Raw genomic sequence first — 25765 nt, forward strand, 5'->3', positions numbered from 1 at the left:
CCGTTTTAGCCCATTTTTTATTTTGTCAGTCGTAGCTCCGACACACTCCACACGATACACATCACAAACAATGACAATAAAACAGCAATACTCAACACACTGTGCAGTAAGGTGAAGCTAGTGCCTACTGGCAAAATCCTAAACAATTAAATCATACCGATGTTGATCAGTTTAATCAAAGCTTCATAAAATCCTTCAAAAACACTTAGGTACCTATCTGCTGCATTCCAGACTACCATGGATGGGGCAGCAAACTAGCGTTATGGGTCTGGCTTGGTAAAGAATAAAGATACGTACGTTGCGCGGTGTCATATAAACTGGCAAACCTTTTTACACTTGATGATAATTCGACAATGAAAAGTTGATTCGCTAACTTATCACTTGAAGTTGAACTTCTCGACAGACACAAATGACGAGCGTATAAATACGCCGGCATTTTTTTTCTTCTTAAACTCGTCCGCGGCCGATCAGTCGGCTGATAAATAATTCGATTTATGAGTGCAGCTGACCTCTGCGGTCACTACATACATAACACAACTAGTTATAGCACCACACCATTCGCTTCATAGTGTCAGCGTTATTTATTACACTAAAGTTACGCCATGCGTTTCCGCCAAACCACTACAAACGGGAAATAAATCACAACTAGCGCACACTGCCCCAACTGACGAATGCCTTGGCAGTCGCAACATCACGTTTGCTTTATATGTGTTGAAATAGCGCCTCCATTTCTTCAGCCTCGGCAAGTCCCTGACGATCGCATCAGCACACGATCACGATCAAACCCAGTCCCCCATCGGTCGGGACACTTGGCCCGCTGTGTCGGATCTACATCGGACCCCTTAGTCTCTTCAGCGGCGCCCTATCAGTCACTGGTCCACTGCTACGTAACACTATCGATTATGGTCCATCACGGTCCATCAGTAGAATGTCACAACTCGTCTGAACACTGTCTCTAACGCACTTGACCCGCCGTCGTGCACGACTAGTGGCCACCCGATCGCTGGCGGAGCTTTCAGTTTATCCGTGGCCAGCGGCCACTGACCGTACAGACTCCGGATGTTACCGGTACGCAATCGTCAGGAACCCTGACCGGCCGTACCGCCGTGCCGTGCTCCGCCGTACCGCCGTGCTGTCGCCGTAGCCAACAGCTGATGCTCCGGACGTAGCCGGGCTGTCGAGACGGGCGTAGCCGGGCGTCGAGACGGTCGCAGCCGGGCTGTCGTGCTCAGTACTGCCGCTTTGGTTCTGCATCACAGCTTATGTCGCCTGAGAAAAAAAAAAGAGAGGCGCTGTCATTGACCTGAAGTCGCCATGTAAGGACACAGTGGATCAAGGACCAAAACGGTTAAACTGTATGTGATTATTGTTATGATGATGGCGTTGTTTTCAGGTATGTAGATAGGCATGGCTTATAAACGCTGATTTAAAAAAAAAAACATTGCGTGTTAAGAGAAGAATTTAACGCATCTACATCTATTCTATTTCTATCTATCTATTTCTATCTATTTAACCATTTAACATCTATTTAACATCTATCTATTTAACATCTATCTATTTAACGCATGTAGTGTAAGCATATGCATTATACAATGAATGCATTCTAATGGAAACCGCTCACAAAAACGTGCTTTGTGGTAGGTATAAATTTATAAAATTCCATCGCTGAATAGTTGTCATTGCTTGCCATACCGTATGAGGCTATGAGCTAACCATGCAATTATTAACGTCTTGGCTGAGGGCCGAGACTGAGTCTGATTTTCTCGGCCCCTTGCATGCAAAACGTGCTCTAGATTCGCCACCAGACGGAATTTGGCCGGCGATGATGGCACCGCGGGGACCACCAAAGCTTTCCAGATGTTTGGTCTCGTGGCCAACCCAGCATATAAATATGCAACCTCCAGGCGATGCTTTATGCTTAGGAGTCGACAGCATCGACAACTGCCTGACGTCCGATGCCGCCCTCGGAAAGCATCGGAAAAATCGCAAACTTTCCTTCTGACGTTCTGTCCAAGCGCGTTTAGGACAAGCAACTTTTCATTCAGGGTTAACAACCAACTATGCATAAATAGGCACTGACAATCCACCCATCACCCTGTCATTTTTCCAATTGTTTGAAAACTAGTCCGAAAGGGTGATTAGGTGGCCGTTATCAATGCTGACGTGCTTGGCGAACGCCGATCGCCAGAATATCGCGTTTCAAAAGCAATCAGCTTTGAAGTGGACTGCTTGTGTCTGTTTGAATACGATTGCAGGCATGGTCAGCTAGACAAACTAGACCTGAAGATGGCCACTCAAGTTCAACTGATGCTCGAATGTCGTTCAGATAACACGGTGTAACTGAAAAAAGATAGTCTGCACTCTGCAGGACTCCTGGTCCCTGGACATTTTTTAACGATCATGCTTTGTCGCTATTATTAGGTATACGAGTTTAAACGCTACATCTACCCGACCAGGACCTCGATCCCCAGGAAGTGCTTTTTTCAATATAAATTTCCGATGTTTTCGTCCAGGTTTTTAATAACAAAATAGGTATGCGGGCAACCTCCACTCGTCCCCAAACATTATTTTTAAAACAAAGTTGCTTTGCCGCTATAATAGGCACCGTCCTATTTATTGTAATATGATAAATGCCGCATACCTACTCTCTAAATACCTATTGCAAAATAATTTCCAAGCTTCATCTTTCCGACTGGGGCCTCGATCCTCAGAAAAAGCCTTTTTTATTTGAATTTCTGATGTTTTCGTCAGGGTTTTTACGGAAAAATATGCAGTGGGAAGAAGGAACTCTTAAGCAAACATCGTTTATATTTCGGAGCTAGGGTGTGATATTGCTAGGAAAGCATTGCAATGAAGGAGTAATGTGGTTTAATGTTTTTTTTTGTGTAGGTAGGTACTGAAGAAATCAAGGGAATGCTGTTTATGTTTTCATTCCTAAGTCCGTACCTACCCACTTATTATAAAAAGCATGACATCATCATCAGATGAGCTCCAAACTTTCTGAACTAAACCAACGGAACCAGTGTCAGGGTCAACAAAGTTCAAACGTCCTCTGTCGGCGCCTCATTAGCATACATCTCATTCAAACTAACTTGGAGCAAATCAACGCCACCCTAGTCTCGAGTCTCGAGGCGAGTCTCGGCCATTCGATAGCCGTTGACGCTCGTTACCCTGATTGCAGTCGAGCTCGCTAACGTTGAGTGACCGGTCCGATATGGCGCCGGCCGGCTACACAAGGCTGACCAGTACCGAATGGAGCACTTCGGCGAACGAATGGCGGGCGAATGGCGGGCCAGTGGCGGACTAAATTGACGGCCCGTCCATGGGAACGAGTGCAGGTGCGATACCGCCTGCCAGCCAGCCACTCTCGGTCATCAGCAGCCGACTCAGAGAAATGGAGAGCCTGCCAGGTGGCCGAACCGAAAGGTTAACAGGTTATCGGGCCGATAGCAAGTCCAGAATCCCGGAAGAAGGAAGTGCTCTGAGGCCGAGGAATGATCCAGTAACTTTCATGTTGATTACCTTTACACTACACCAACACCCGCTTCATGCAGCTTTGGACAAGAGTAAGACTCAACGAGGCGACACCAAAGTAGCCTGACACTTTCTATTCAGGACGTGTATTTCTAGGGTCGTGACCGCATTAAGCACATTCTCCCCCAGTCCCCATTTCTCCCTGCAGCACATCGCACCCGTCAGGCTGTCTCCCATTGCGCCGTCAGGCATGGAGCGGAGAGGGGTGACAACCGGAGCCATGGCGTTCCGCATCACTGATCCTTATCCATTCCAACTGTCTCCCGATTTGACATGTGTATGGACAGGATAATGCAGGGCTGCGACAGCTGCTCACTCGACATCGGGTGGATTCACGCCACATTGGCTGTGAATATTGTGGACAGAACCAGTCGCTCCTCGAGGAAAACTGGGAGAAATTCTGTGGAACTGCCCAGATAAAACAACATGTGGGATGCAATGAGCCATGCACAGAGGAAAACGGTATGCAACGAGGTACGAAAACAACGTGAGGTTGACCGTATAATAATGTGTTGAAAGGTGAGCTTTGGAAGAACAAATGTAAGAAGGAGACCCCTGCTCTTAGGAAAGCACAGCAATTACTATAAAGATTACGTCTCCCTGCTTTACAGTCCATATTCCCATCGCCCCCCTTCTTCTACATGGACTCCCCCTCTCTCTCAAGACTGCTGTCTCGGTAGCGACATCGATATTCTGATCTTGTATCTAGGCGAGTGCCCGTTACCCACCGACTAATCTACTCTTGCTCTCAGTCGGTACCTACACCTCACTATCTCGAGTACCAATCAGCCGCATCTTGAACTCTCTCCTGCAGTCATACGATGTTCAATTATCTAATGGACTGGTTACTATGTGAAGCATATTGATCTGGTTTTCAACAGAATATTGCGAACGTCAGCACGCATACACGACGGTCCGGCGCTGCGCGCGTGCGCCGCCCGCGGTGCACCTTTGTATTCTACCGTGTGAACCGAGCCTTGGGGCGCGCCTGGGGTGCGGAACACAATGCATAGTAAGCAGGCGCGCCGGTGGCCCGTGTCAGAGTGCCTTGTCGCACTCACTGCAACAAGACGGCCCATCTCACGGACCCCGCCGGCGGCCGTCCGAGGCGAGGAAAGTTGGACACGTTCGAACTCGACGCGCCATCTCCTATCGAGCAGCGCCGGAGACTGGTGCCGAGTTTGATTCTGCTATTGTTCCTGGAGTCGTTCAATCTGTGTCTATCATCGTGAACCACATAGTTTCCGGTCCGGAGGCGGTCTGTGTGTGTCCACGCGGCACCTGTCTATCTCGCGCCGGCCATTAGCTGGGTACACGAGGGCCGGCCGCCGCGTGCAGTCAGGTGCGCCTGCTGACGTCTGATATCGACCCGGTGCGGCTGACGACTCAGTATCAGCGCTCGGCTGATCTGCGGCTGCCGGTGGCTGATATCCCGCGCCCACAGCCGGTCTGACCAGGTGCGGCGCTGACATCTGACTCTCCGCCCACAAACACTGCTGCAGCTATCGACCCGGGAGTTTCCGCCGGTGCGACACCGCAGATAGAAAGCAAACACATTTGATATTGTGGAGCTCGGAGAAAAACACCGCCGTCAGAGCTATCGCAGCCAGGTGTGTCGCAAATGGGAGTCATAATGTTCAGAAATCGCTGTTTATCCCTGTGTTTGGTGTGTTTTCGGTGTAATCTTACGCACACTTTGGATTTCATTTTGCAGTGAACGGTGCGAGTCAGCATTGAACAACGTTTTTAGGCTGGACTGATACTATTGATTTCGGATGTGTAAGCTGATTGTCTGTCGGTCCCTGTGCTCAGGTGTGCCATGTCTGTTATCGTCTCACCATCAGTCATCATGCTGTCCTGTCCCACGAGCCATGGGCTGTCGCAGTTTGGTGTTTCACGCGGTGAGCTGCGCCAGCTCGCCGGGTCGCACGGGTCGCGGCGGGGACACACCACAGCCGTCTGGCCGAGCCCGCTCCACCGGCAGCGTGGAACGGCCGGCTACCACCGCCGCCCGACGCGGCGACCGCGTGTCACGGCGCACTGCCCCGGGCGCTGGACGGCGCCGCAAGGCTCCGGCACATATCGAGGCCAGAAATTATACACGGCTCACCAGCGGAACTAGTGCATCTATTCAAACCGAGGACCACAGCCGCGGCAGCCGCCTCAAACGGAGAAACTCGAAACAGTACGCATCGGTGCAGAGCCGTGCTTCAATACTCCATTCCGCAGCCCAGCAGGCAGGCGATTGAAGTAGCTTTAGAAGTCCGTAGCGCTGAACTGTGCGGAACACAAGACAAAAACGTACGCGCACATCGAGCACACGCCGGCTTACGATGACATGGTTTTGTGCTTGGGTGACTGTATGAGCTTGATATGCTCTTTGTTCAACTACACTGTAAAAATGTTAAAACTTCCGTGTTAACTAGTAACTAGTATATGTAACTATTATGTATGTAACTAGTATATGTTAACTAGTATATACTAGTACATACTTGCTTATTGGAACCGGAACATGTGAAAGAAATGCTGATGATTGTATTCAGGAAGCCAAGTCAAAACAAAATTGAAATGTCAATATACGTGTCACAATAATGAATACCCGGGAGGTGAAAGTGAATGAAATTTTGAATGAAATAAGCTATAAAAATATGTAAATTTTAAAGTAAAATTTTATTAGTGATTACTTTTCCCGTCAGTTTTCTGGGAGATATACCCATTCATTCTGAATACAAATGTCTCCAATACAAACTTAAGTCTCGCGACGAAGAAAATTGGGGTGGTCAGCGGCCACGAACCCTAAATGACAGCACCAAAACCGACCACCCAACATCAGCCAGAGTTCCTGGTTCGACCCAGCCCGCGGAAACCAAATAATCAACACCAGCTAACTGCGTTTTGTGACTAACGGCAACTGACATCGCCCGGAGCAGGGCAGCGCTAAAACGGCGCGCCGCCGCCGGTATTGGACCAAACACGTCATCGGCTCCTCCAATAAACGGCTCTGACGCGGCCGGCCCGCGCCTGACACGGTCGCCACCGACTCGTCAGCGCGCAGTGTTGACAGTGGACTCGAAATTCCGGCCAGCAGCGGCGCTGGTACTGGCGGAAATGGACCACTTCTGACGAAGGGCGCGACGAGTCACCCCTGCGGTGTGGACAGAGGCGCTGGCCGGGTCAGGTCAGGTGCACCCGGCACCTGATTGGAGGGGTGGCGCAACTGCACTCGGAGAGAAAGTGCAACTCAGCGCACTGGTGCTACTTTTGGCGTTGTTAGCTATGATTCGAGACGGAAAGAAGAATAAAGGCGAAAAACTTTAACATTAGATGTTGACAAGTAACGCATTGGTTTACAAGTCTTTACCGATGAACTTTCTCTTCACATATAGGCATAAAAATGTTCAGAAAAAAATGGTTTGTTATGAAAATGGTTGATCAAAACTGTCGAAATTGCCTTTTAAACGTTTCATCACTAGCTTTTATGGTAACATCACTAACGTTTCATGGTAGGTAGGCATTATTTGTAAGGCCAGACCAAATTTCACGACTTTTACGAAACTATCACCGGTCATCGGTCATAGGGGGCGATTCGAGGTTAGTTAGCTTTATTTAATTTCGGCTTATACTCCTAATACTTTATCGCTAAAAATAATAAAATATTATGCTAGTCTTTGAAAGCGCGTGCTCTCTGTCTCATATGTTTCAAAAGGAACTTCTATCGCCAAAAGCCCAATAACCTTAAAAAGGACCCTGTAGCTTCCCAATATCGGCCTTCATAGATTCAGGTGCTGTTCACTTATTGACTGCGACTAAAGGCATCTGACTCTCGAAGCACGTAGCGTCCCCAAACACCGCGCTAAATATTACAGGCGACTATAATTGGATTCCATACGAACCATTTATGGCCTGGTGAATTCTGCTCTTGTAAACGATAATCATATTCTGGCCTACCACAACAGAACGGACATTGATTTTGTGACCTAACGCGAAAATGCCACAGCATACACCAGCCACCGGCATTACGGATTCTGTCCGGGCGATGTGTACCGAGCCCGGGCGATATTCTGCCCGAGCGATGTGTACCGAGCTCGGAATAGTGCGTGACCAGACTGCATTGCATTGCTCACGCCAGTGCTCCCGATTTTCGTGAAATGGCGTTGGATCTGGTCTGTACCCAAACATCCCATGAGGAGGAGGTTGAATAGCATGTGAGCTATCTAAGCAGCACGAGTTGGTAATTAACAAATATAAACTGGTCTGCAATCGAGTCTGTTGTTTTCAAAATAAATGCCACACAGGCCACAGCAGTTCAGCAGGCATTTTGTTCAGGCTAAAAACTGATGGAATGACGAGAAACCGCTCACTCTTTCATCGGCAAGCATAACCTATAAATTTAAACATCTGACTGCGCACTGTTGCTGGGCTTAGCCGATTGACCGGTTCGGGTCGGAGCCAGCCTGTGGCAGCCCCAGCTGACCTCTGCTGCGTCAGAGTGACGTCAGCGAGGACATTCACCATGCCACGTAATGCTATCAGCGGCCGAGAGGAGACGTGCTACCAGACTAATCAGACTGATCACGCCATACGAATGCTCCACGAACCTGGTTTTCGGCTACAGAATGTCATTTTTACCTTCTACTATAGCCTGCTCCTAAAATAAAATGGCATCGATGAAGGCAAATACAATCCGACAGTACGCGAAAATGGTCACCAGCGTAGGTATCCAGTAGATCCCGTGGTTCACATGTCGTAAATCTTGATTGCCGCGATTTGTGCAGTCGCATGGAGTTCAGAATCGGAGCGTCCGACCTGACCTTTTGCGGAATGGTAATGCCAGGAGCCCAGGCCGGCTCTAGCCCGGCTCTGCTGGCAGTAGTTATAATATAAGTAAGCACCTAGAGCGTGTTAGCAGGCCTTCGATTCGTGAAAACATGGTTTACTCTTTCAGCTTTTTCATTACCCTTGCCGGACGTGAAATTTTAGGCTAGGTATCGTGTGCAGTGCATAGGCAATAAGAGGCAATATTCATTATTCAGCTCTCAGACATAAAAATCATTTGTTCTTCCAGCTGTGCCACTTGTGCGTGAGGCCCGACACCCGAAGCGAGCTGCCTCCTGAATAATTAAGAAAGTTAGAACCCGAGCACTCGAGATTAAAAACCGAGCTCACCAAGCTACTGTGATTAGACAAAAAATGTTCGTAACAGGAGGAAACCTAGCGTTATTGGAAAAACATGCCAACGCCATATTTGGCCGTCATTTGTCAAACTCAAGACAGTCACCAACAACAATGTGAAAGTGCGCTATGGTATCTGATGTGGTTTAAGTTTGAACCTTAGAAAGTATAGTTGGAAGATGATTTCCCACAACTTATCTCTCAGTTCTATGTATCTGCACTTTGGAATTCATAGGCGGCGGAACGCGGGGGCACCGGGGCACCGTGGATTTCGCCGGGGATTTCGGCATTTTAACATTAGCCCTGTGGGTGTTGCATGGAAAGAATGGGACCAAAAGTTGGCAGTGCCCCCCCCCCCCTTAATTGAAGATGTTCCGCCACCACTGTTTTGGACTCGTCTGCAATGCGATGGATGGGGGTAAAATGAATAAGGTGATGATGTGAGTTCGCTACTACGTAAATTTTAGGCTTTGCATTTGAAATTGAGTCATTGAACATTTATATTCATAATTTAATTGAAGTTCTATTTCGCACCTTTATATGCATGCCGCATATACCTATATACACTTAGCAATGTCCATCCTTGGTCCATCCATGTTGCTTAGATATCTATACACTGTGCTTAGAAAACTGTCTGAATATTAAATTGAATTCCTGACCGCGCAGATTATGGAACCTGAAATTACTGTAATGTGTGGTGGAGTTAAAATGGCATAGCTCTCTATCAGCAATTTGAACAACGTTCAGAAACGCTGGGAAAGTGAGGAGCACGAGTCCTTCCTTCCAGTCTCACCTCCTCTCTCTCTCTCTCTCTCTCTCTCTCTCTCTCTCTCTCTCTCTCTCTCTCTCTCTCTCTCTCTCTCTCTCTCTCTCTCTCCTCTGGACTCTTTCAACGGAAGCCGAAAGTGTCATCTTCAGACATGGCTGACGACCGAGAGACCGGCAAACAAATGCGGACATGCTAATTCCACACCGCCCAAAGTCGAAACCAAACTCGGAGACCAGAAAGTAAGCCGGTCGGTCGTTTTGAGGAGGACCCCGTGCCCCGGCTCTGGTGGGTATTAAGTCGTCAAACGTCAGTCCGGGAGCAGCACCGATCGATCAGCAACGGCCAGGACTTCATGACGGCGAACGGCGCTCGGCATCACACATCAATCGTCCAGCCAGTGGCCAGAACTGAAAGCAGAGTCGAGATGAGCGCCGCCATACAGCCGGTATCAGCGCCGACAGGCTCTTCGTCTTCTCAGAAAAGGCCCGCCCCACGATAAGTGGAGTCATTTTCTGCCTCCTGCAAGGCGGCACAGAGATGCGGAAATTACGGCTGCAGATAAGAGCAGGATATGATTCCAGCCCGCTAACGAATGATCCGAACGGCATCAGGAGGCGCGGCGGGCAGACCGGTGCGGATTTGGCCTCCGCGGTAATGCGATGGAGACTGGGCCGCGAGCAGCGATAGCCGAGTCCTGCCGTAATGAAAATACCTCCCCTGGGACTCGTCCTAGTGTTACCAGCTCGTCTTTAAACATTGTGCTCGCCGTTAACGTCTCGGGACAAAATTCACCGCCGTTCAACCCATCAGCGGTATTTTCCCGTTTTATCTACGTGCTGGTTAGCCGACCTCATCATCCCGCTGCGGCGGCGGCAGATTCTGGTGCGATTGCGGCGATTTGGGAGCGATGGAGACGAAGCGGTGGCGCACCGTTCATCGCCGGTGATCTCCGGACTGGCCGCGAGACGGTGGGGAGCCGAGGTCACCGAGGTCATCTGCGAATCGCCCGGGGTCATATGCAGATCTCCGGCAGCGCGCCCCGCCGCCGTCCAATATGTAAGCCAGACGAGGTGGCGCCGAGACTCAGAATGTAGATTCCATGCCAGACTCTCTGGCTCTCGGCAGAGCTGCGGTGTCTGGCGGGCGATTTAATGGGTGGCTGGAAACTGACTTCATTTCAGGCGCAAATCTATGGGAAGTGCCAGCAAAAACGCGAAGTCGAAAGATGGTCAGCTGATTTTTTTTTCAGACATGTCATTCTGAGTTGGAGGCTATAAGAAAACCATAGCTATACCCCAATTTCGAATCAATTATTCAAACCAAATATAGATGTTGATAATACCAATGATAAGAATTGTTTCAAACAGTCAATTACGGTAATAGTAAAGGGTCACGGTTGCAAAAATACCGGTAGACGATTGACAGCGCATCATTTTATACCGAACCCACTGAAGTATCTGAACTCTTACCCAATCTCCTAACACCAGCTCGTCATTCCTGGTCTGGATTTAATCCAATCTTTCTGTTGACGCTCCGCAGAATGTTAGACCTGCACACGGTCTCGGCGGAAACTAGCGCCGAACACCGGCGAACACTCTGATTGCAGCGGTGACCGGACGTCCGGGCAAAACACACCGACTCACTCTCCGGTCGGCCACATAAAGTTGAACCGATCCGGGCTGGAGGGACGGAAGGCACCGCGGGTTGAGATCCCTCAGGATCCCCCGCGGACCGCGGCTCAGCGCAGAGACAAACAGGACGGCGGCCGCCAGAGCAGTCTCAACTCGATCAGACTTATGGGACACCGCGGGACCAGCCATCGCGGACAAACAGATCCACGCTGAGGTGATAGGTTTGGAGCCGAACGGAAATGGGAGCGAAACGCATCCGGCGGAGGTGAGCGAAATTCAAATCAGTGGGGTGATGTTTACTTAGAATTTGATAGTAGCTCATTTCCTCTTAATTCATTCGCCATCTTCCTACCCGCTTCCTTCGCTTTTCCTCTCTCTCTCTCTCTCTCTCTCTCTCTCTCTCTCTCTCTCTCTCTCTCTCTCTCTCCTCTCTCTCTCTCTCTCTCTCTCTCTCTCTCTCTCTCACTCTCTTTCTCTCTCTCTCTCTCTCCTCTCTCTCACACTCACCCTCTCTCTCTATCTCTCTCTCCCTCCCTCTCTCTCTCTCTCTCTCTCTCTCTCTCTCTCTCTCTCTCTCCCTCCCCTCTCTTTTCTGTCGCTCATATTTTCCGTCCGATGGCGGCCACTCAACGATATGCCCTCTCTCTAAATCATCCCAATACACCACTGGGGTCTATTCAAGCAGCCATTCGCATTCCACGCCTTGTGAACACTTGGCGAGGCCCAGCACTCTGTCCGTTTCACGCATGGTACCCGCGGCGGCGCCAAACTGCTCATTGCAACACGTGGGGCCGGCCCCGTTAAGAGGTCACAATGGTAGCGCTGGCGCCAGACAGAGACACAATGCCCGCTATCCGGTCATTAGGAGGGGCTCGGCGCGGAGCACGGCCGCTCGGGCCGCTCGGTGTGTCCCGGAGGTCCCGTAACGACCGACCAGGAGACGGCCGCTGTGGCCGCCCGGCCTCCCAGATAACGGCTGCCACCGGAAACGGCGCCCGGCCGGACCACGGCCGACGGACGACGAGATGGACTTCGGTGCAGTGAGGGGTTGAGCCCGAACTTATATGGTGGCCCCCTAATAGAAACAGAGAGAAGAGGAGAAAAAGTAAAAAACATTTCACGGATTGCGTTCCGCTAAGCTGAAGTGTGATTTTTTTCTTAAAATAAGTATTTTGGACGAATCTGATTATGAAGACTGTGTCTTATGCCTGCATTAGGCTGGCTTTGGCCCCAATAAATAGATAAGTTTCCTATATTTTGGCTGAATTTGAGTGAAGTCGTTCATATTCATGCAAAAGAATTGCAAAAAAATCATTCCCTTCAAAGATGGTTCGACATTCGATTCCTCTGTAAAAAGACTAAATGCTGCTGTAAAAATATTCGGATTTATGTGGTCTCGTCGCCTTCTCAGCCGCACACCTCCAAACACAGCTCTGAATCAGTTAGCGCGCCGATGGGAGCGGGGCGGTTGTGGCTGTCCCCGGCGGGCGGAGCCATTCGTTGTGTGTGACAGCCGGCCGACACCGGTGTGTTACTGCTACCATTCACAAGATAAATGGGCCCCGGCCGGCACCGTGTCGCCCGGCGCACTTCCATAGGACACGAGTGCCGAGCATGGGCGCGAGCCACTCTCCTGTGCTGGTCCTCCGCGTGTAATTGGGCAGAGATTGGGTCTCTGAGAGCATGGCGACTCGAGGGTCCTTGGTAAGTGCGATGGAGGTGATGTTTGGGCAAAGGATTTCGCAGACAGAATGTCCACACAGAGAGACGGCGTGATTTGAAAGGTTACATAGATATACAGTTACTGACGCTTGTTTATTTTTGGTACAAGTTTTGATACCAACGCAATGTTGCACCTGTGTGTGCTCTTATTCTGGCGTTGCGTTATACGACAGCGCGCTTTGGGCGTTAGTTCAATATATCGCGTTAGCCTAAGTGCTGGACCATGGATATGGTTTCCTTTTACGGTCAGAAATTTTAACTTATGGTGGGTAATTTGCTGGATGAATTGACCTGGTTATGCCTGTTTTTCTTCGTTATCTTTACACAAAAATATGTGACACTGCATCAGTTTTATGTCACAAGTTCACCTCATATTTTTACCAATTTGTCGCTGCCTTCAACACTTGATGATGATACTGCATGCCCTGTTGGCAGCTGATATGGGCTCAGATTCTGGAATCCGAGCCTCCACTCCCCTGAGCCCAGGTTATATGCGGAAGCTTACACCGGCTTCAGCGTAACTCAATGGCCGGAGCGCGGTGAAGGCTCGCCAGTGAGGCCGCAAAGTCAGATGAGATGTAAGAGAGCTGTGCGCTGCGGTGGGGTCGATTTCTCTGAGAGTTTTGTGCGCTGTTCAGGAGGGTACGATCTTCTCTCTCATGACCGGTGCTCACCAGTGTAAGTGAGAGGTCATCGATATTTCGTAGTGGGCCTGTCGAGCACGGCACGGCCTCAGGGGAGCGTGACATTGTAATTCATTAGTACAGGGTGAGAACTCCTCATCCTTCAACAAGAGACTCATAAAGAGCGGATGGGAACTGATTCGGTTTTACAGGGAGCACAGTGACACACGGACACACATCAAAGACGGAAAGGGGTAAAATGAAGAGCCAAAAAGGAAGAGTCTTGCAAATCTAGCGCGGACACACATCCGGACGCAGACACGGTCCGTGCAGAGACGTCGACAAGGGCATGAAGCAAAGACACACGCTAATGGCCATTGCCGTCCACACATGAACAGATGGGAACAGAAATTCCCCCACACACGGACACGGACACACGAACACGGACACGGACACACGAACATGGACACACGGACACAGACACACGGACACGGACACGGAGACACAAGGACACGCACACACGAACATGGCAGGGGAGGACCGACCCGTTCCGCTATGTGGCCAGTGCCGAACATGACAGGACACTCAGCGGTAGTTCCGCTATGCGGGCAGTGCGGGACAGGACAGTCAGCCTGGTTCCGCTATGCGCCCGGAATGCGGGGCGGCCACCGTTCCGGGCGGTGGAGCTCGGCCAGCTGACTACCCCCCCATCCCCCCTCCCCCCCCCCGGCACACCTGGTCGGAGGGATACGCCCCGGGGCGCAAACCACACCAGCTGGCGGCGCGCACTGATTGATAGGGAGGCTCATTCGGTGTACCGATTCCGAACAATGACCCCTGACATCGGAATCAGTGTGTGGTTTACTTCACGGCTTGTAAGCGACGCGGATCGATCCGTTACTTATTACGGAGCGAGCGAAGCGAGCGTAGTCTTTCCTTAGATTAACGGAAATTTCTGAGTATGAGCGGCCGGCCGGCCGGCCGTGGTCACGCTTTTGCGAGGCTTATATCTCAGCAACCACTTGACCGATTTACACGCGGTAATTTTTGTAGGGTAGCTTCATTCCCTCTACCAAGTATTGGACTATTCCCGATGCATGTGGGTGACCCCTTATGCACGTGCCACGTACAAAACGAAGAGGTGTCATTTTTGTAATTGTTGCAATATCTCGGTAACTACTTGGCCGATGGCGCTGAAAGTTGGCATGTAGGTAGGCACCTACTAGGCAATGCATATCCATGTGCCAGAGTTGGGGTGCTGCTGCACGTGCGCACGTGCAGGGGTCGTTTCCAGATCTCGAGAACGGCTCGACCGATTGCGCTCAAATTTGGTACACAGTTAGGGACCGGTTAGTAGGGTGCCGTGCGAAAGTCAGTTGGGACCCATTTTGCACGTGCGCACGTGCAGGGTGCCGCTTCCAGATCTCGAGAACGGCTGGGCCGATTGTGCTCAAATTTGGCACATCGCTAGAGACCGGTTAGTAGGGTGCCGTGAACAAGTCAGTTGGAGGTACCCCTTGCAATTTCGCACGTGCAAGGCCCACCCTCTCGCTCGCTCCGTTAGTCGCCCCTCAAGGCGTTATACTGGTTATATGCAGGTGGTATGATTCCATTGTTACGGAGCGAGCGAAGCGAGCGTTATTACGGAGCGAGCGAAGCGAGCGTAGTCTTTCCTTAGATTAACGGAAATTTCTGAGTATGAGCGGCCGGCCGGCCGGCCGGCCGGCCGTGGTCACGCTTTTGTGAGGCTTATATCTCAGCAACCACTTGACCGATTTACACGCGGTAATTTTTGTAGGGTAGCTTCATTCCTTCTACCAAGTATTGGACTATTCCTGATGCATGTGGGTGACCCCTTATGCACGTGCCACATGCAAAACGAAGAGATGTCCGTTTTGTAGTTGTTGCAATATCTCGGTAACTACTTGGCCGATTGCGCTGAAAGTTGGCATGTAGGTAGGCACCCACTAGGCACTGCATATCCATGTGCCAGAATTGGGGCGCTGCTGCACGTGCGCACGTGCAGGGGTCGTTTCCAGATCTCGAGAACGGCTCGACCGATTGCGCTCAAATTTGGTACACAGATAGGGACCGGTTAGTAGGGTGCCGTGCACAAGTCAGCTGGGACCCACTCTGCACGTGCGCACGTGCAGGGTGCCGCTTCCAGATCTCGAGAACGGCTGGGCCGGTTGTGCCCAAATTTGGCACATCGCTAGAGACCGGTTAGTAGGGTACCGTGCACAAGTCAGTTGGAGGTACCCCTCGCAATTTCGCACGTGCAAGGCCCACCCTGTCGCTCGCTCCGTTAGTCGCCCCAAAAGGCGTTATACTGGTAGTCTTTCCTTAGATTAACGGAAATTTCTGAGTATGAGCGGCCGGCCGGCCGGCCGTGGTCACGCTTTTGCGAGGCTTATATCTCAGCAACCACTTGACCGATTTACACGCGGTAATTTTTGTAGGGTAGCTTCATTCCTTCTACCAAGTATTGGACTATTGCCGATGCATGTGGGTGACCCCTTATGCACGTGCCACGTGCAAAACGAAGAGGTGTCACTTTTGTAATTGTTGCAATATCTCGGTAACTACTTGGCCGATTGCGCTGAAAGTTGGCATGTAGGTAGGCACCCACTAGGCAATGCATATCCATGTGCCAGAGTTGGGGTGCTGCTGCACGTGCGCACGTGCAGGGGTCGATTCCAAATCTCGAGAACGGCTGGACCGATGGCGCTCAAATTTGGCACATGGTTAGGGACCGGTTAGTAGGGTGCCGTGCAAAAGTCAGTTGGGACCCATTTTGCACGTGCGCACGTGCAGGGTGCCGATTCCAGATCTCGAGAACGGCTGGGCCGATTGTGCTCAAATTTGGCACATCGCTAGAGACCGGTTAGTAGGGTGCCGTGCACAAGTCAGCTGGAGGTACCCCCTCGAAATTTCGCACGTGCAAGGCTCACCCTCTCGCTCGCTCCGTTAGTCGCCCATAAGGCGTTATACTGGTGTATTGTAATGGCTCACTGATCGGTATAAGGTTCCTCCTCACTGATCGGGTGATTGATATACGTTGGAGTGAAATTAGCAGTTTCGTAAAATAGGGGCTCAGGCAAACACACACATAGCTGATGCCATGCCGACGAGGGCTACGACATCAAACGCGCATTATTACAACATAATGACCTCTGACTAAGAGGCGGCATCACGCCGAGGGTTTTGTCCATATCAATCAGAGCGATATTGTTATAATCTGGCGAGTGGCGGGATTAGCCCACCTCATCAGTTTGATAGCGCAGGGCTCGCTTTAATGACGGATGCTAATCAAAAAAACGATGAACGAATGCTAATGAAGGCGTTCCATTTTAGCCAGGGGACATAAATAAGCCTCTAAGTCTAAACAATATCAGATTAGCGATCAGATTTCGGGTTTGGGTACATAACAGACCGGCAATGATTTTCTATCCATTTAAGTGAGATAAAAAGTTATAATTGGAAGGGTGCTACGAAAACTAATGTTACAGCCGTTTGCTCACTCGATTTCGCAGTTTGCGTCAGCAGTACGATGCATTTGTTCGCAATGTTCAGAAAACATTTAAGTCATGACTGATCTGACTTCTGAGTCAATAGTCTCAACAGTCGAATGTTCTCCAACGCTCAAATAATTTTCAGCAGCCTTAGAAATCTAACCATGCTTTGCAGCTATGGCCAGCGCAGAACACACCAACACGAGAATAGCATCTAAGTTGACAGTTGACATTTCCACGTGACAGTGAATTGTGACAGAAGTCAGGCTGCTGCTTGATAGGGGCAGCTGGTGTGACAAATTGCTCTCATCCCAAACATGGGCAGCATACGGACAACTATTGACATCAAGATGCAAAGCTCAGGCAGGCTTGGTGGTCAGTCTTACATACAAGAGCGTGGAACGAGCATGGATTTCAGCTCCCCTCAACGCTGACAACATCTCGAAAGTGTCCTGCTCCGCCAGTGATCTTTGTAACAATCTGAGAGTGGAGCTAGGAAACCTGGAGCCTTACGTGGTCGTGATTATCTGCGTGGCTTTGGCCAATCCCAGCACTCACCTGTCGCGGCGATCGTCACAAGTTGGTGACGGTGACGGCGCGCACGGCCTGCTCGCGGGTCAGCTGCTGCTCCGCCAGGTCCAGCAGCTCCTGGGTCACCTGGCTCGTGTCCAGCAGCACGCTGGAGCACCGCGAGCGCACGCTGTCCTTGCTGCGCACGCTGCCGGCGTCGCTGTTCTCCTTGTCGTTGGTGGGCGGCGCGGCCGGCGGGACTGCTGGGGGCGCCGCGGGCGCCCCGTGGGGCGCCGCGTGCCCTGCCGTGCTGCCGTTGTCGTGCACCAGCTGCGGGTTGTCCCAGATGCCGCTGCGCCGCTTGTCGCGCTGCTTGTAGCGGCCCGAGCGCGAGATGGAGACGCGTCGCTCCATGTTGCGGCCATCGCCCTGCTGGCGCCCGTCGGCGTCCTCCGGCTCAGCGGAGACGGCCGGAGTCGGGGCCGACTTGTCCCGACGACCCATGATGCTGCGCAGAACCTTCGCCATGTCGATCTCTGAGAGTAGCGTCAGAGAAAGGTCAAAGCCAGGTCAGCGCGGGGAGGACAAGGCAGGATGGGAGGAAAACGATGGAAGCTGGTTGGTGGTCGCTGAAAGACCACATGCAGGGCCACCAGCGCAGGCAGGTGTTTCGAAGAGCTTTACTGAGAAGTGGGCGACGGAAAGATACAGCAATGCGCTACGTGATGCCAGGTTGTTGTTCAGATATGACGTCATGCTGCCTACCCTTTGGTTGATAGAAAGATATGGGCAAGGGCTTAGGAATAGGACGAGGAGGATTGACAAGGTAAGTCGGGTATTGGAGCATCGATGATAGCGTGACGCCTCTTATAGTGATAAAAGACCAGGGAACATGTTAATAAATGAGTTACTCTTCAAGATGCTGTTAATTCGCCAGCACACTTTGTCATCCCACCCAAAGTTCATCTGACCCCATGCTTTGGGATGGAGCCTATCAGGTCAGTCGCCCACCATCAGACACAAGATATGACAGGAAAGCCATAAAAAACGTGATTTATCTCGGAGCGGCAAAACCGACCTATCGAGGCCATTACATCACACATCAATACCGGGCTGTTTGGCCATAATACTCGAGCATGTTACATCTTGAAATAACACAAGTAAAACTGGGCGATGGAGAATGAAAATATAACAGAGAATAGTCCTTTCTTTCTCAGATAGGTAGGTAAACTTCACAAATGGCGAGACAAGGAGACCTCATACAGTTGAATATCATTTTAGGCATATACGAGTAGTTATGGCTAGTGAGAAGTGATATAATCAAATGTAATTAAATTCAGTGACAACTGACATTAGTTATTTTGCATAGATAATTAATTAAAAATGGTGACTGTTAGCATATCCATCTTATAGGTATGTATGTACATATATGATTATTCTGATGCATCAAAGGCATCATCATGTAGGTGCCAGCTGGCTATTCTATTTACGGCATATATGCGGTATTGCATGCTGCCTATATTTATGAAAACATGCCCAATAAAAGAGGCACGGCACTTAAACTGCCATTTGAACAGGGCAATAAGAGTCTTAAGTGCATCACTAGTACAATGAAATGCATTGTGGATCGATAATTGATATCGCCCCTGCCAGTTCTACAGAGCCATCCGTGGCCTATTCATGCACATGAGAGGCGATACTGCAGCTTGAAGCCGGTCTCGCTGATAGCACGGGCCACTAGTGTTTACAGACAGCAGTCGTACTGACCACTAAGGCTTCTGCCGCTGATCGTGACACGGGACCGATCCATGTCGCGGACAGCCGACCTGTTCGAGCCGCATCTGAGGAGCCTGTCAATTGCGACGGCTGATAATGGGTCAGGACGTTTGAGCGCAACACTCCATTTGAGCGGATGAATTTTACAGTTGTAGTTTGGTGTGTTTTAGGCCTAATTTTCTCTGCTATAGAGCAAATTAGAGCGCGTAAAGCATGCCATCAGATTATTTCATTTTTTATTGGCGGGCAATTACAATGCAACATTTAATCATTTTAATTTTTTTAAGAAAAAAAAATTAAGAGAAGCTGACCTTCAGTCGGCCAATATGTCGCTCATGCAGTTCCATGCCTCTTAAAGGGAGATAATGACCTTTTTCCACAAAATCTGAGTTAGGATCATTTTCTGACAAAACACAACAAGTTATAATGTAAATTAAAACCATTTTGCTCAATGCGGTACCTTGCCGCAAATATCTCAACTTGAAGTCACGTTAGCGGGGAGCGCTGAAAATGACCGTTGAATAAGTACTTACATCACTTTTTGGTACTTGCATGTAATTTTGTAAAATGAGCGTATTCCTTACATTTGATCTTCATCACATCTAGTTAGTTAATGGTCGTCTATAGTGCCTTCAAAAGATATTCATGGTTTGGGGGTGGTTTATGTCTAAATTTACGCAACTATTTTTCCTGTTCATCATCTGAGGCCATATGCTGCTATTTTAGTAGCAACGACTCAATTTTGAATCGGTCCCGCCGACTGCACAATAAAAGAAGATAGATACAACACTTTTGCGACATCACTGAAAAACTTATGCAGTACTGTTATCAAAATTCTCATAACACCGTTCGACAAACCTGAAGTCTTTTTGAAATAAATATGCTTGTATTTTTCGCTTCAGGCTCTGAGGCCAAAATAATGAATTTCGTAGTCGCAATCGCAAGATTTGGCTGCGTTTCTGGCGCATGCCGTTCATTTGTGGCGCAAAATAATACTTGGAAACAAAGAAGAGTAGGCACTATGTACGAATCTAATTAATTCTAAACCGAATTAACTCTAATTCAAATTAGAATCCTTACAACCAAGCAACGACAAGGCGATAACATAAACAAAAACCCAAGCGTCGCTGTTTGAAACAAAAGCGCCATATACTGCGACTTTTTTATAGAGAAGGACAAGAAGGACAACGCATTTCGGTGGGTGTTACAAGTACTGCAAGTACTGCTTCTTTTTTGCAAAAATAAAAACCTTTTTCACATACGAAAATGTGCTAGGAAATTTTCATATTTTATAGAAACTACAGTAGAAATAGTATAGATGTCGAGTGATTTTTATTAAAGAAAAAAGAAAGCTCATTATCTCCCTTTAAAGGGACCCTCCCACCTTAACATTAGTTTTGAGTTGAGATAGCCAAATTGGTGGCCATGGCCTGAAAATACCGGTTTGGGCATTCACAACTTCGAAAAATGCTTTAATTCGGAGATATGGAATTTCAAACTTGCAGTTTTCGGATTCTAAGGGGCTAATGCATTGGTATGCCCCCTTAGAATTTGTGACGTCAGCGGAGATCTAACGATTTTTAAATCTTTTGCTAAAACGTTTGGCAGCACGCGGTGGTATATGCTGCTTTGCGCGCAACAAATGCCGCACTTTCAAATAAAGTCGCTAGGAACAGCGGAGATCCCAAAAAGTAAACAAAAGTAAAAGTCCAATATCTTGAAAACCGGTGAATATTTTTCGATGAAATTTGGTAGATATTCCTTTTTTCTCTTTCTGAACCGAGCGACATCACTTTCATGCCAATTCATTAACTTTTTTGAAGGTGGGAGGGTCCCTTTAAGCAAGCGCACATGCAGATAGAGACGTCGGAATATCAAACCAGTCGCAAAAAATCGCCCAGCGCACCATGGGACCATGGACTCGGGCGAAGGTCGGAGATAGCCTCGCGCAAAAACGCTCTCAGTCATCGCCCGTTTGATGAAGGCTGGGTGACGATGAAGTGGGTGGTGGTATAGGCAATAGGAAGGTGATGAAGAATGGTGGTATTGAAACTAGTAGAGCACTGCACCGAATTTTCGCTGTTTACATTTCCCGGAAGCCGAACACCTAAGTCTACTCAGTTGACTTTACGGAGTGATATAAGGATAAAGATGGGTAGGACTGGAGTCGAAAGCACGTGACCATCCGCAGGTGGAAAATGAAGGAAGCCTTTTCCACAGAACTACCCAACTGCCCAGCCCATCCTGTCAGACGCAGCATGGGGTAGCCGTACATAGGTACTATGGTTGTCGCCAACGACGACAGCCAAAACAAACACTCGTTTTTATGGTTGTCGGCCTTTTACCGACCGTCACAAAAGGTCAATCAGACAGGGCCAGATACACCTCGCGGGGTTAGACAATATCTGGAACACACCACTCCAGCAAAATATCTCCGGTGGTCCTGAGATTTTAAGACAAACTCGCGGGCTCGGCAGATGCACCAGTTCGCGTCGGCGGCCCTGTATCGCCACTCCTTCCCTCCCGGCACCCCTATACTCGCCTGTGTATGACCTACGCGCAGTAGCCGTCTGCAGTCGGCGCTCTGAGACCTCTCCCTCTGGTATAGAGTCTCGGTCGGCGTCGGTGACCCGTGGAGCCAATAGCCGGAAGCGCACTGACCCGGGCGCGGCGATAGGCTCACTGACACTGGCCGCGGCCGCGGGCCGGCCTGGTAGTCGCTACCAGACATCTAATCCTTATCGCAGCCGCCGCGGCGCGAGCCGGCGCGACGACCCGCCCCGAAAAAAATCGCCAGAAACCTGCTCAGCAACGTCACAGGTGTGCGGATTTGTCGTAAAATCAGACGGAAACGATGAATGGCTTTGCCCATTCCAACAGAAAATCACATACGGCGATGAGCGGGCTAGCTATTTGCTCAATGATCAATGGGGAATATTTGTTTCTGGTCCCTAAAAAGCTGTTTCTGGCACCTAATTGCTGATCAGCCCCAAAATGCTTATTCGACCCTAATATCTGAATCTGACACCTAATTGCTTCCACACAGCCTAAAGTTGCCAGATCGTCTAGTTGAACTCCGTATTTGCTGTTTGCTGATTCAGCACCAAAACCAAAACTTCCAGCACCTATTTTATTCCACGTTTGCCTACCTAATTCGCGTAATCTTCCTGATTTTATGTATCCTAACAAACATGAACGTTGCATTCGGTGATGTCAAGTGCCATTTTCGCCAGTGGAGATAATGATTAATGCCATTTCTAGCCAAAAGAGAATCACTAGCCAGCTATGGTGCAGCATAGCAAGACGCTCCTATACCAGCCCGCTATGTAGAGACTAGAGATTATTGCACCCTCAGCCATTTTAACGTGAAAAGTTTGGATCCGTCACTTCCAGCCAGGCTCTCAGGTCATAAACTGGAGTAAAGCAAAATGTAAACTCTGAACAGACATGCCACGCAACCGGCCCTCTTTTCAATATTATTAGTTTTCTGCAATCATCGTCTGACTCCATCTCGATCAAACGCAGCATCCGGTTTCTACAGGGGCGTTTGACTTACCGGCCACACAATAACCAAAAACAAAATCAAAGCTTCATGCACACAAATGACATAAGTAAGAAACGGATGAAAAAGGCACAACCACGGCACAACTCTGCGCGGCAAACAACGGACAATGTCCCACGCAAGATCCCGCGTTTCTTCAGCGGCCTTGAACGGAATGAAAACAATACATTTCTTTTTTGGAGCTATTTGATGACGTCAAAAAATACAATACCCGTTTTAATGGTCAAAATCGAGACAATTACTCACAAAAATGTTTCCCTTTAAGCATTACAAATAAACGCTTTTAAATATTTGAATGGCATTGTTTTTTTTCAAACAAATCAATATTATTTGCTTACTTAAACGTCATATACAATGCTGAGATCACTACGGGGCTGTCTTAGAGTGTAGCTGCACTGGCAACCTTTAGACTAGACTCCAGGGGTCATTATACCAGAACAACATGATTCTACCAGCCAGTAGTTCATTTTTCTACTAGATTGGTGCTACGCTCAGCATTTAGGTGCCATATTCAGAAAAAAGAGTAAGGCGTACCGATGAATAGGTGCCAGAAACAGCTAATTAAGGTCATTTTCCATGATTGGTGCTGGTATCCTCCAAATAGGTGCTGAGGACCAATTTTGGGGCGAGTCAGCTTTTAGGTGCCAGAAATAGCTTTTCTGGGACGCAATTAAATGGCGTCCATGATCAATTATGTTTTACCACCGGGCTCAAACGAAACACTTCATGCATTATTGCATTATCCTCAGCTGCATCCTGTCCTAGCGATTATTAACACAATGGCAGTCGTGTTGCTAGTGGAGCTATGGTGGTGGTGGTGGTGGTGGTGGTGGTGGTAGTGGTGGTGGTGGTGGTGGTGGTAGTGGTGGTGTGTGTGTGTGGGGGGGGGGGGGCTTTTTATTAAATGACCAAGTCGACATGAAACGAGTCTATTTCTCTTTTAAAATCAAGTCAGCTTCTTACTTTCAAATAAATTTAATTTTCATATTCAAGTATTTGATAAGTTCAAATTTCATTATTTGAAAGATCTACCTCCGTTATGAGTTAACCCTCGCACGACCAGGGCATTTCTCATAACACGAACGACCAGGGGGGGGGGGTTGTTACGACCCCCCCTGGCGTTTCGAAACGGAAGGTCGTAGAGCTTAGCGGAAAAAACCAACGGATTGCTCTCAACGAGATCTCGCGATTAGTGGTATATTTTTTGGTCCTAGGTCAACATTTGACCTACTTATGACCGGTCAAAGGTCAAATTTTCCGAAAAAATCAAACCTTTTCAACTTTCCGCGGCGATTGCGGCAAAACGGTGGGAGATATCGACTTGAAACCTTCACTATCGTGTTCCTTGATCAATTCTCTATCGTTTGGTATGTATTTCGTTTCCCTAGCTCTAAAAATGACGCGTTGGGAGCGCCGGAAGTCGGCAAGGTCACAGTCGGCGGCAGAAAGTTGAAAAATCAAAATTTAAATTTTTGAAATCTGATTGTATTTTTGGATTTGGGAGGTCCATTTGCTCCCTATAGAAGCTAATATTGCTGCATATTCCCATTGAGGTGACAAGAATTAGCAAAATAGTGGTTCGGGCGCTTTTCAAAAATAGTACCGGACGCTGTTCCTCTTGTGACGTCATAGCTCCGTGACCTGACCTGACCCGGTCAATTTTCTTGCACCACACGATAGCCAATGCTTGCCCCAACAATTAGGGTGTTTCACATTTTCAAAGTGCCATATTGCGAGTCATATCGATGTTCCCCTCAAATGTCATCTGCTCACAAGTTTCTGTGTAAAATTTCACTTCATTCTGATGATGTTTAGAGGTCGCACATTTCTGCGACTTTTCATCTCTGATTTTGTTTCTGGCCGTAACATGAGTAGTCTTCCTGCGAACTGATTTGGTTGAGAAAGCCAGGCAGTGGCGGCGGAATAGGGGGTGCAGCTGCACCCCCATCGAAAAACATGGGGGTGCAAACATATCTTTTTTGCACCCCCAAAATCCATACAAGGGGCCCGTCGCACCATCTAATACATTTTCTCCTGAAAACCAGTGATCGGGAAACGAACACTGATGTGGAATCATCCGGGGTGTCTATTTATGGTCAGGAGCGCCCCATGCTAGTCGGGGCCTCCACACCGGCTAGAAGTGTCCCGAGCCGCGTTTGGTGCTCCACACGGCATCTGAGGGCCCCCACGATGGCCTCAGAGGGCCCTTTTATGACGATCTCTGAGGGCTCCCACCTGAGGGCTTTGTCCCCTGGGGCCCTACAACGGCCACTAAGGGCCCTCGTGACGACCGCTGAGGGTCCCACAGAGACTCCAGGGGCCCCACTGGCCCCTGAGGGCCCCTATGACGGTCTCTGAGGGCCCTCGTGACGGCCCTAGACCCAACTCAAGTCTGAGGGCCCATTTGGCTTCAGGCGGCCCAGCGACGGCCTCTGAGGGCCCCAACACAACCAGGCTGCGGGGGCTATGCTGGCATCTGAGGGCTCTGCAACGGTCTATTGAGGGCGGCAGGGCCCTAACAACGATGGCCTGCGAGTCGTGGAACTCAACCGGAAGGCGCTGCCCAAGCGCACCAAGGAAGGATGTGCCCCCTTCTCTGTGTAACGAGTTTTGGTGACAAAAGTGTGCGACCCCTAAATATACTTAAATTTGGGTTTCAAGCATATCAATCGATTCAGTTTTACGGGTAGAGTTGGGGCAAAGTCGATATGGCTGAGTTTTGAACCAACATTATTTTACCATAGTGTAATGAAACACCCTACCCAACATGCATGGGAAGTTTCATCATGATCCATCAAACAATGTGGGTATCACCGGCAGAAAACCTAGGGATTCGGCGCACACGTTTGGTAACTGTCGGCCGGAGGCTGTACCTCTTATGACGTCATAACTCCGTGACCTGACATGACCCGATCAATTTTTTTCGGCAAAAGATGCGCAAAGGTTGCCCCAGA

General features: G+C 49.2%; 1 protein-coding gene across 1 annotated transcript; it reads right to left on the reverse strand.

Moving 5' to 3' along the window:
- Nucleotides 1–21928, reverse strand: LOC122373501. The gene is made up of 3 exons (XM_043351627.1): nt 21792–21928; nt 17522–18009; nt 1–1269 (listed from the first exon to the last, which is right to left on the reverse strand). The coding sequence occupies exon 2, from the start codon at nt 17999–18001 to the stop codon at nt 17537–17539; it is 465 nt and encodes a 154-aa protein (XP_043207562.1). The 5' UTR covers nt 18002–18009; nt 21792–21928; the 3' UTR covers nt 1–1269; nt 17522–17536.
- Between the last annotated feature and the right edge of the window lie 3837 nt (nt 21929–25765).

Source organism: Amphibalanus amphitrite, unplaced genomic scaffold (genome assembly GCF_019059575.1).
Source record: "Amphibalanus amphitrite isolate SeventyFive unplaced genomic scaffold, NRLGWU_Aamphi_draft 001505F_arrow, whole genome shotgun sequence".
In the NCBI taxonomy this organism is placed as follows: Eukaryota; Metazoa; Arthropoda; class Thecostraca; order Balanomorpha; family Balanidae; genus Amphibalanus; species Amphibalanus amphitrite.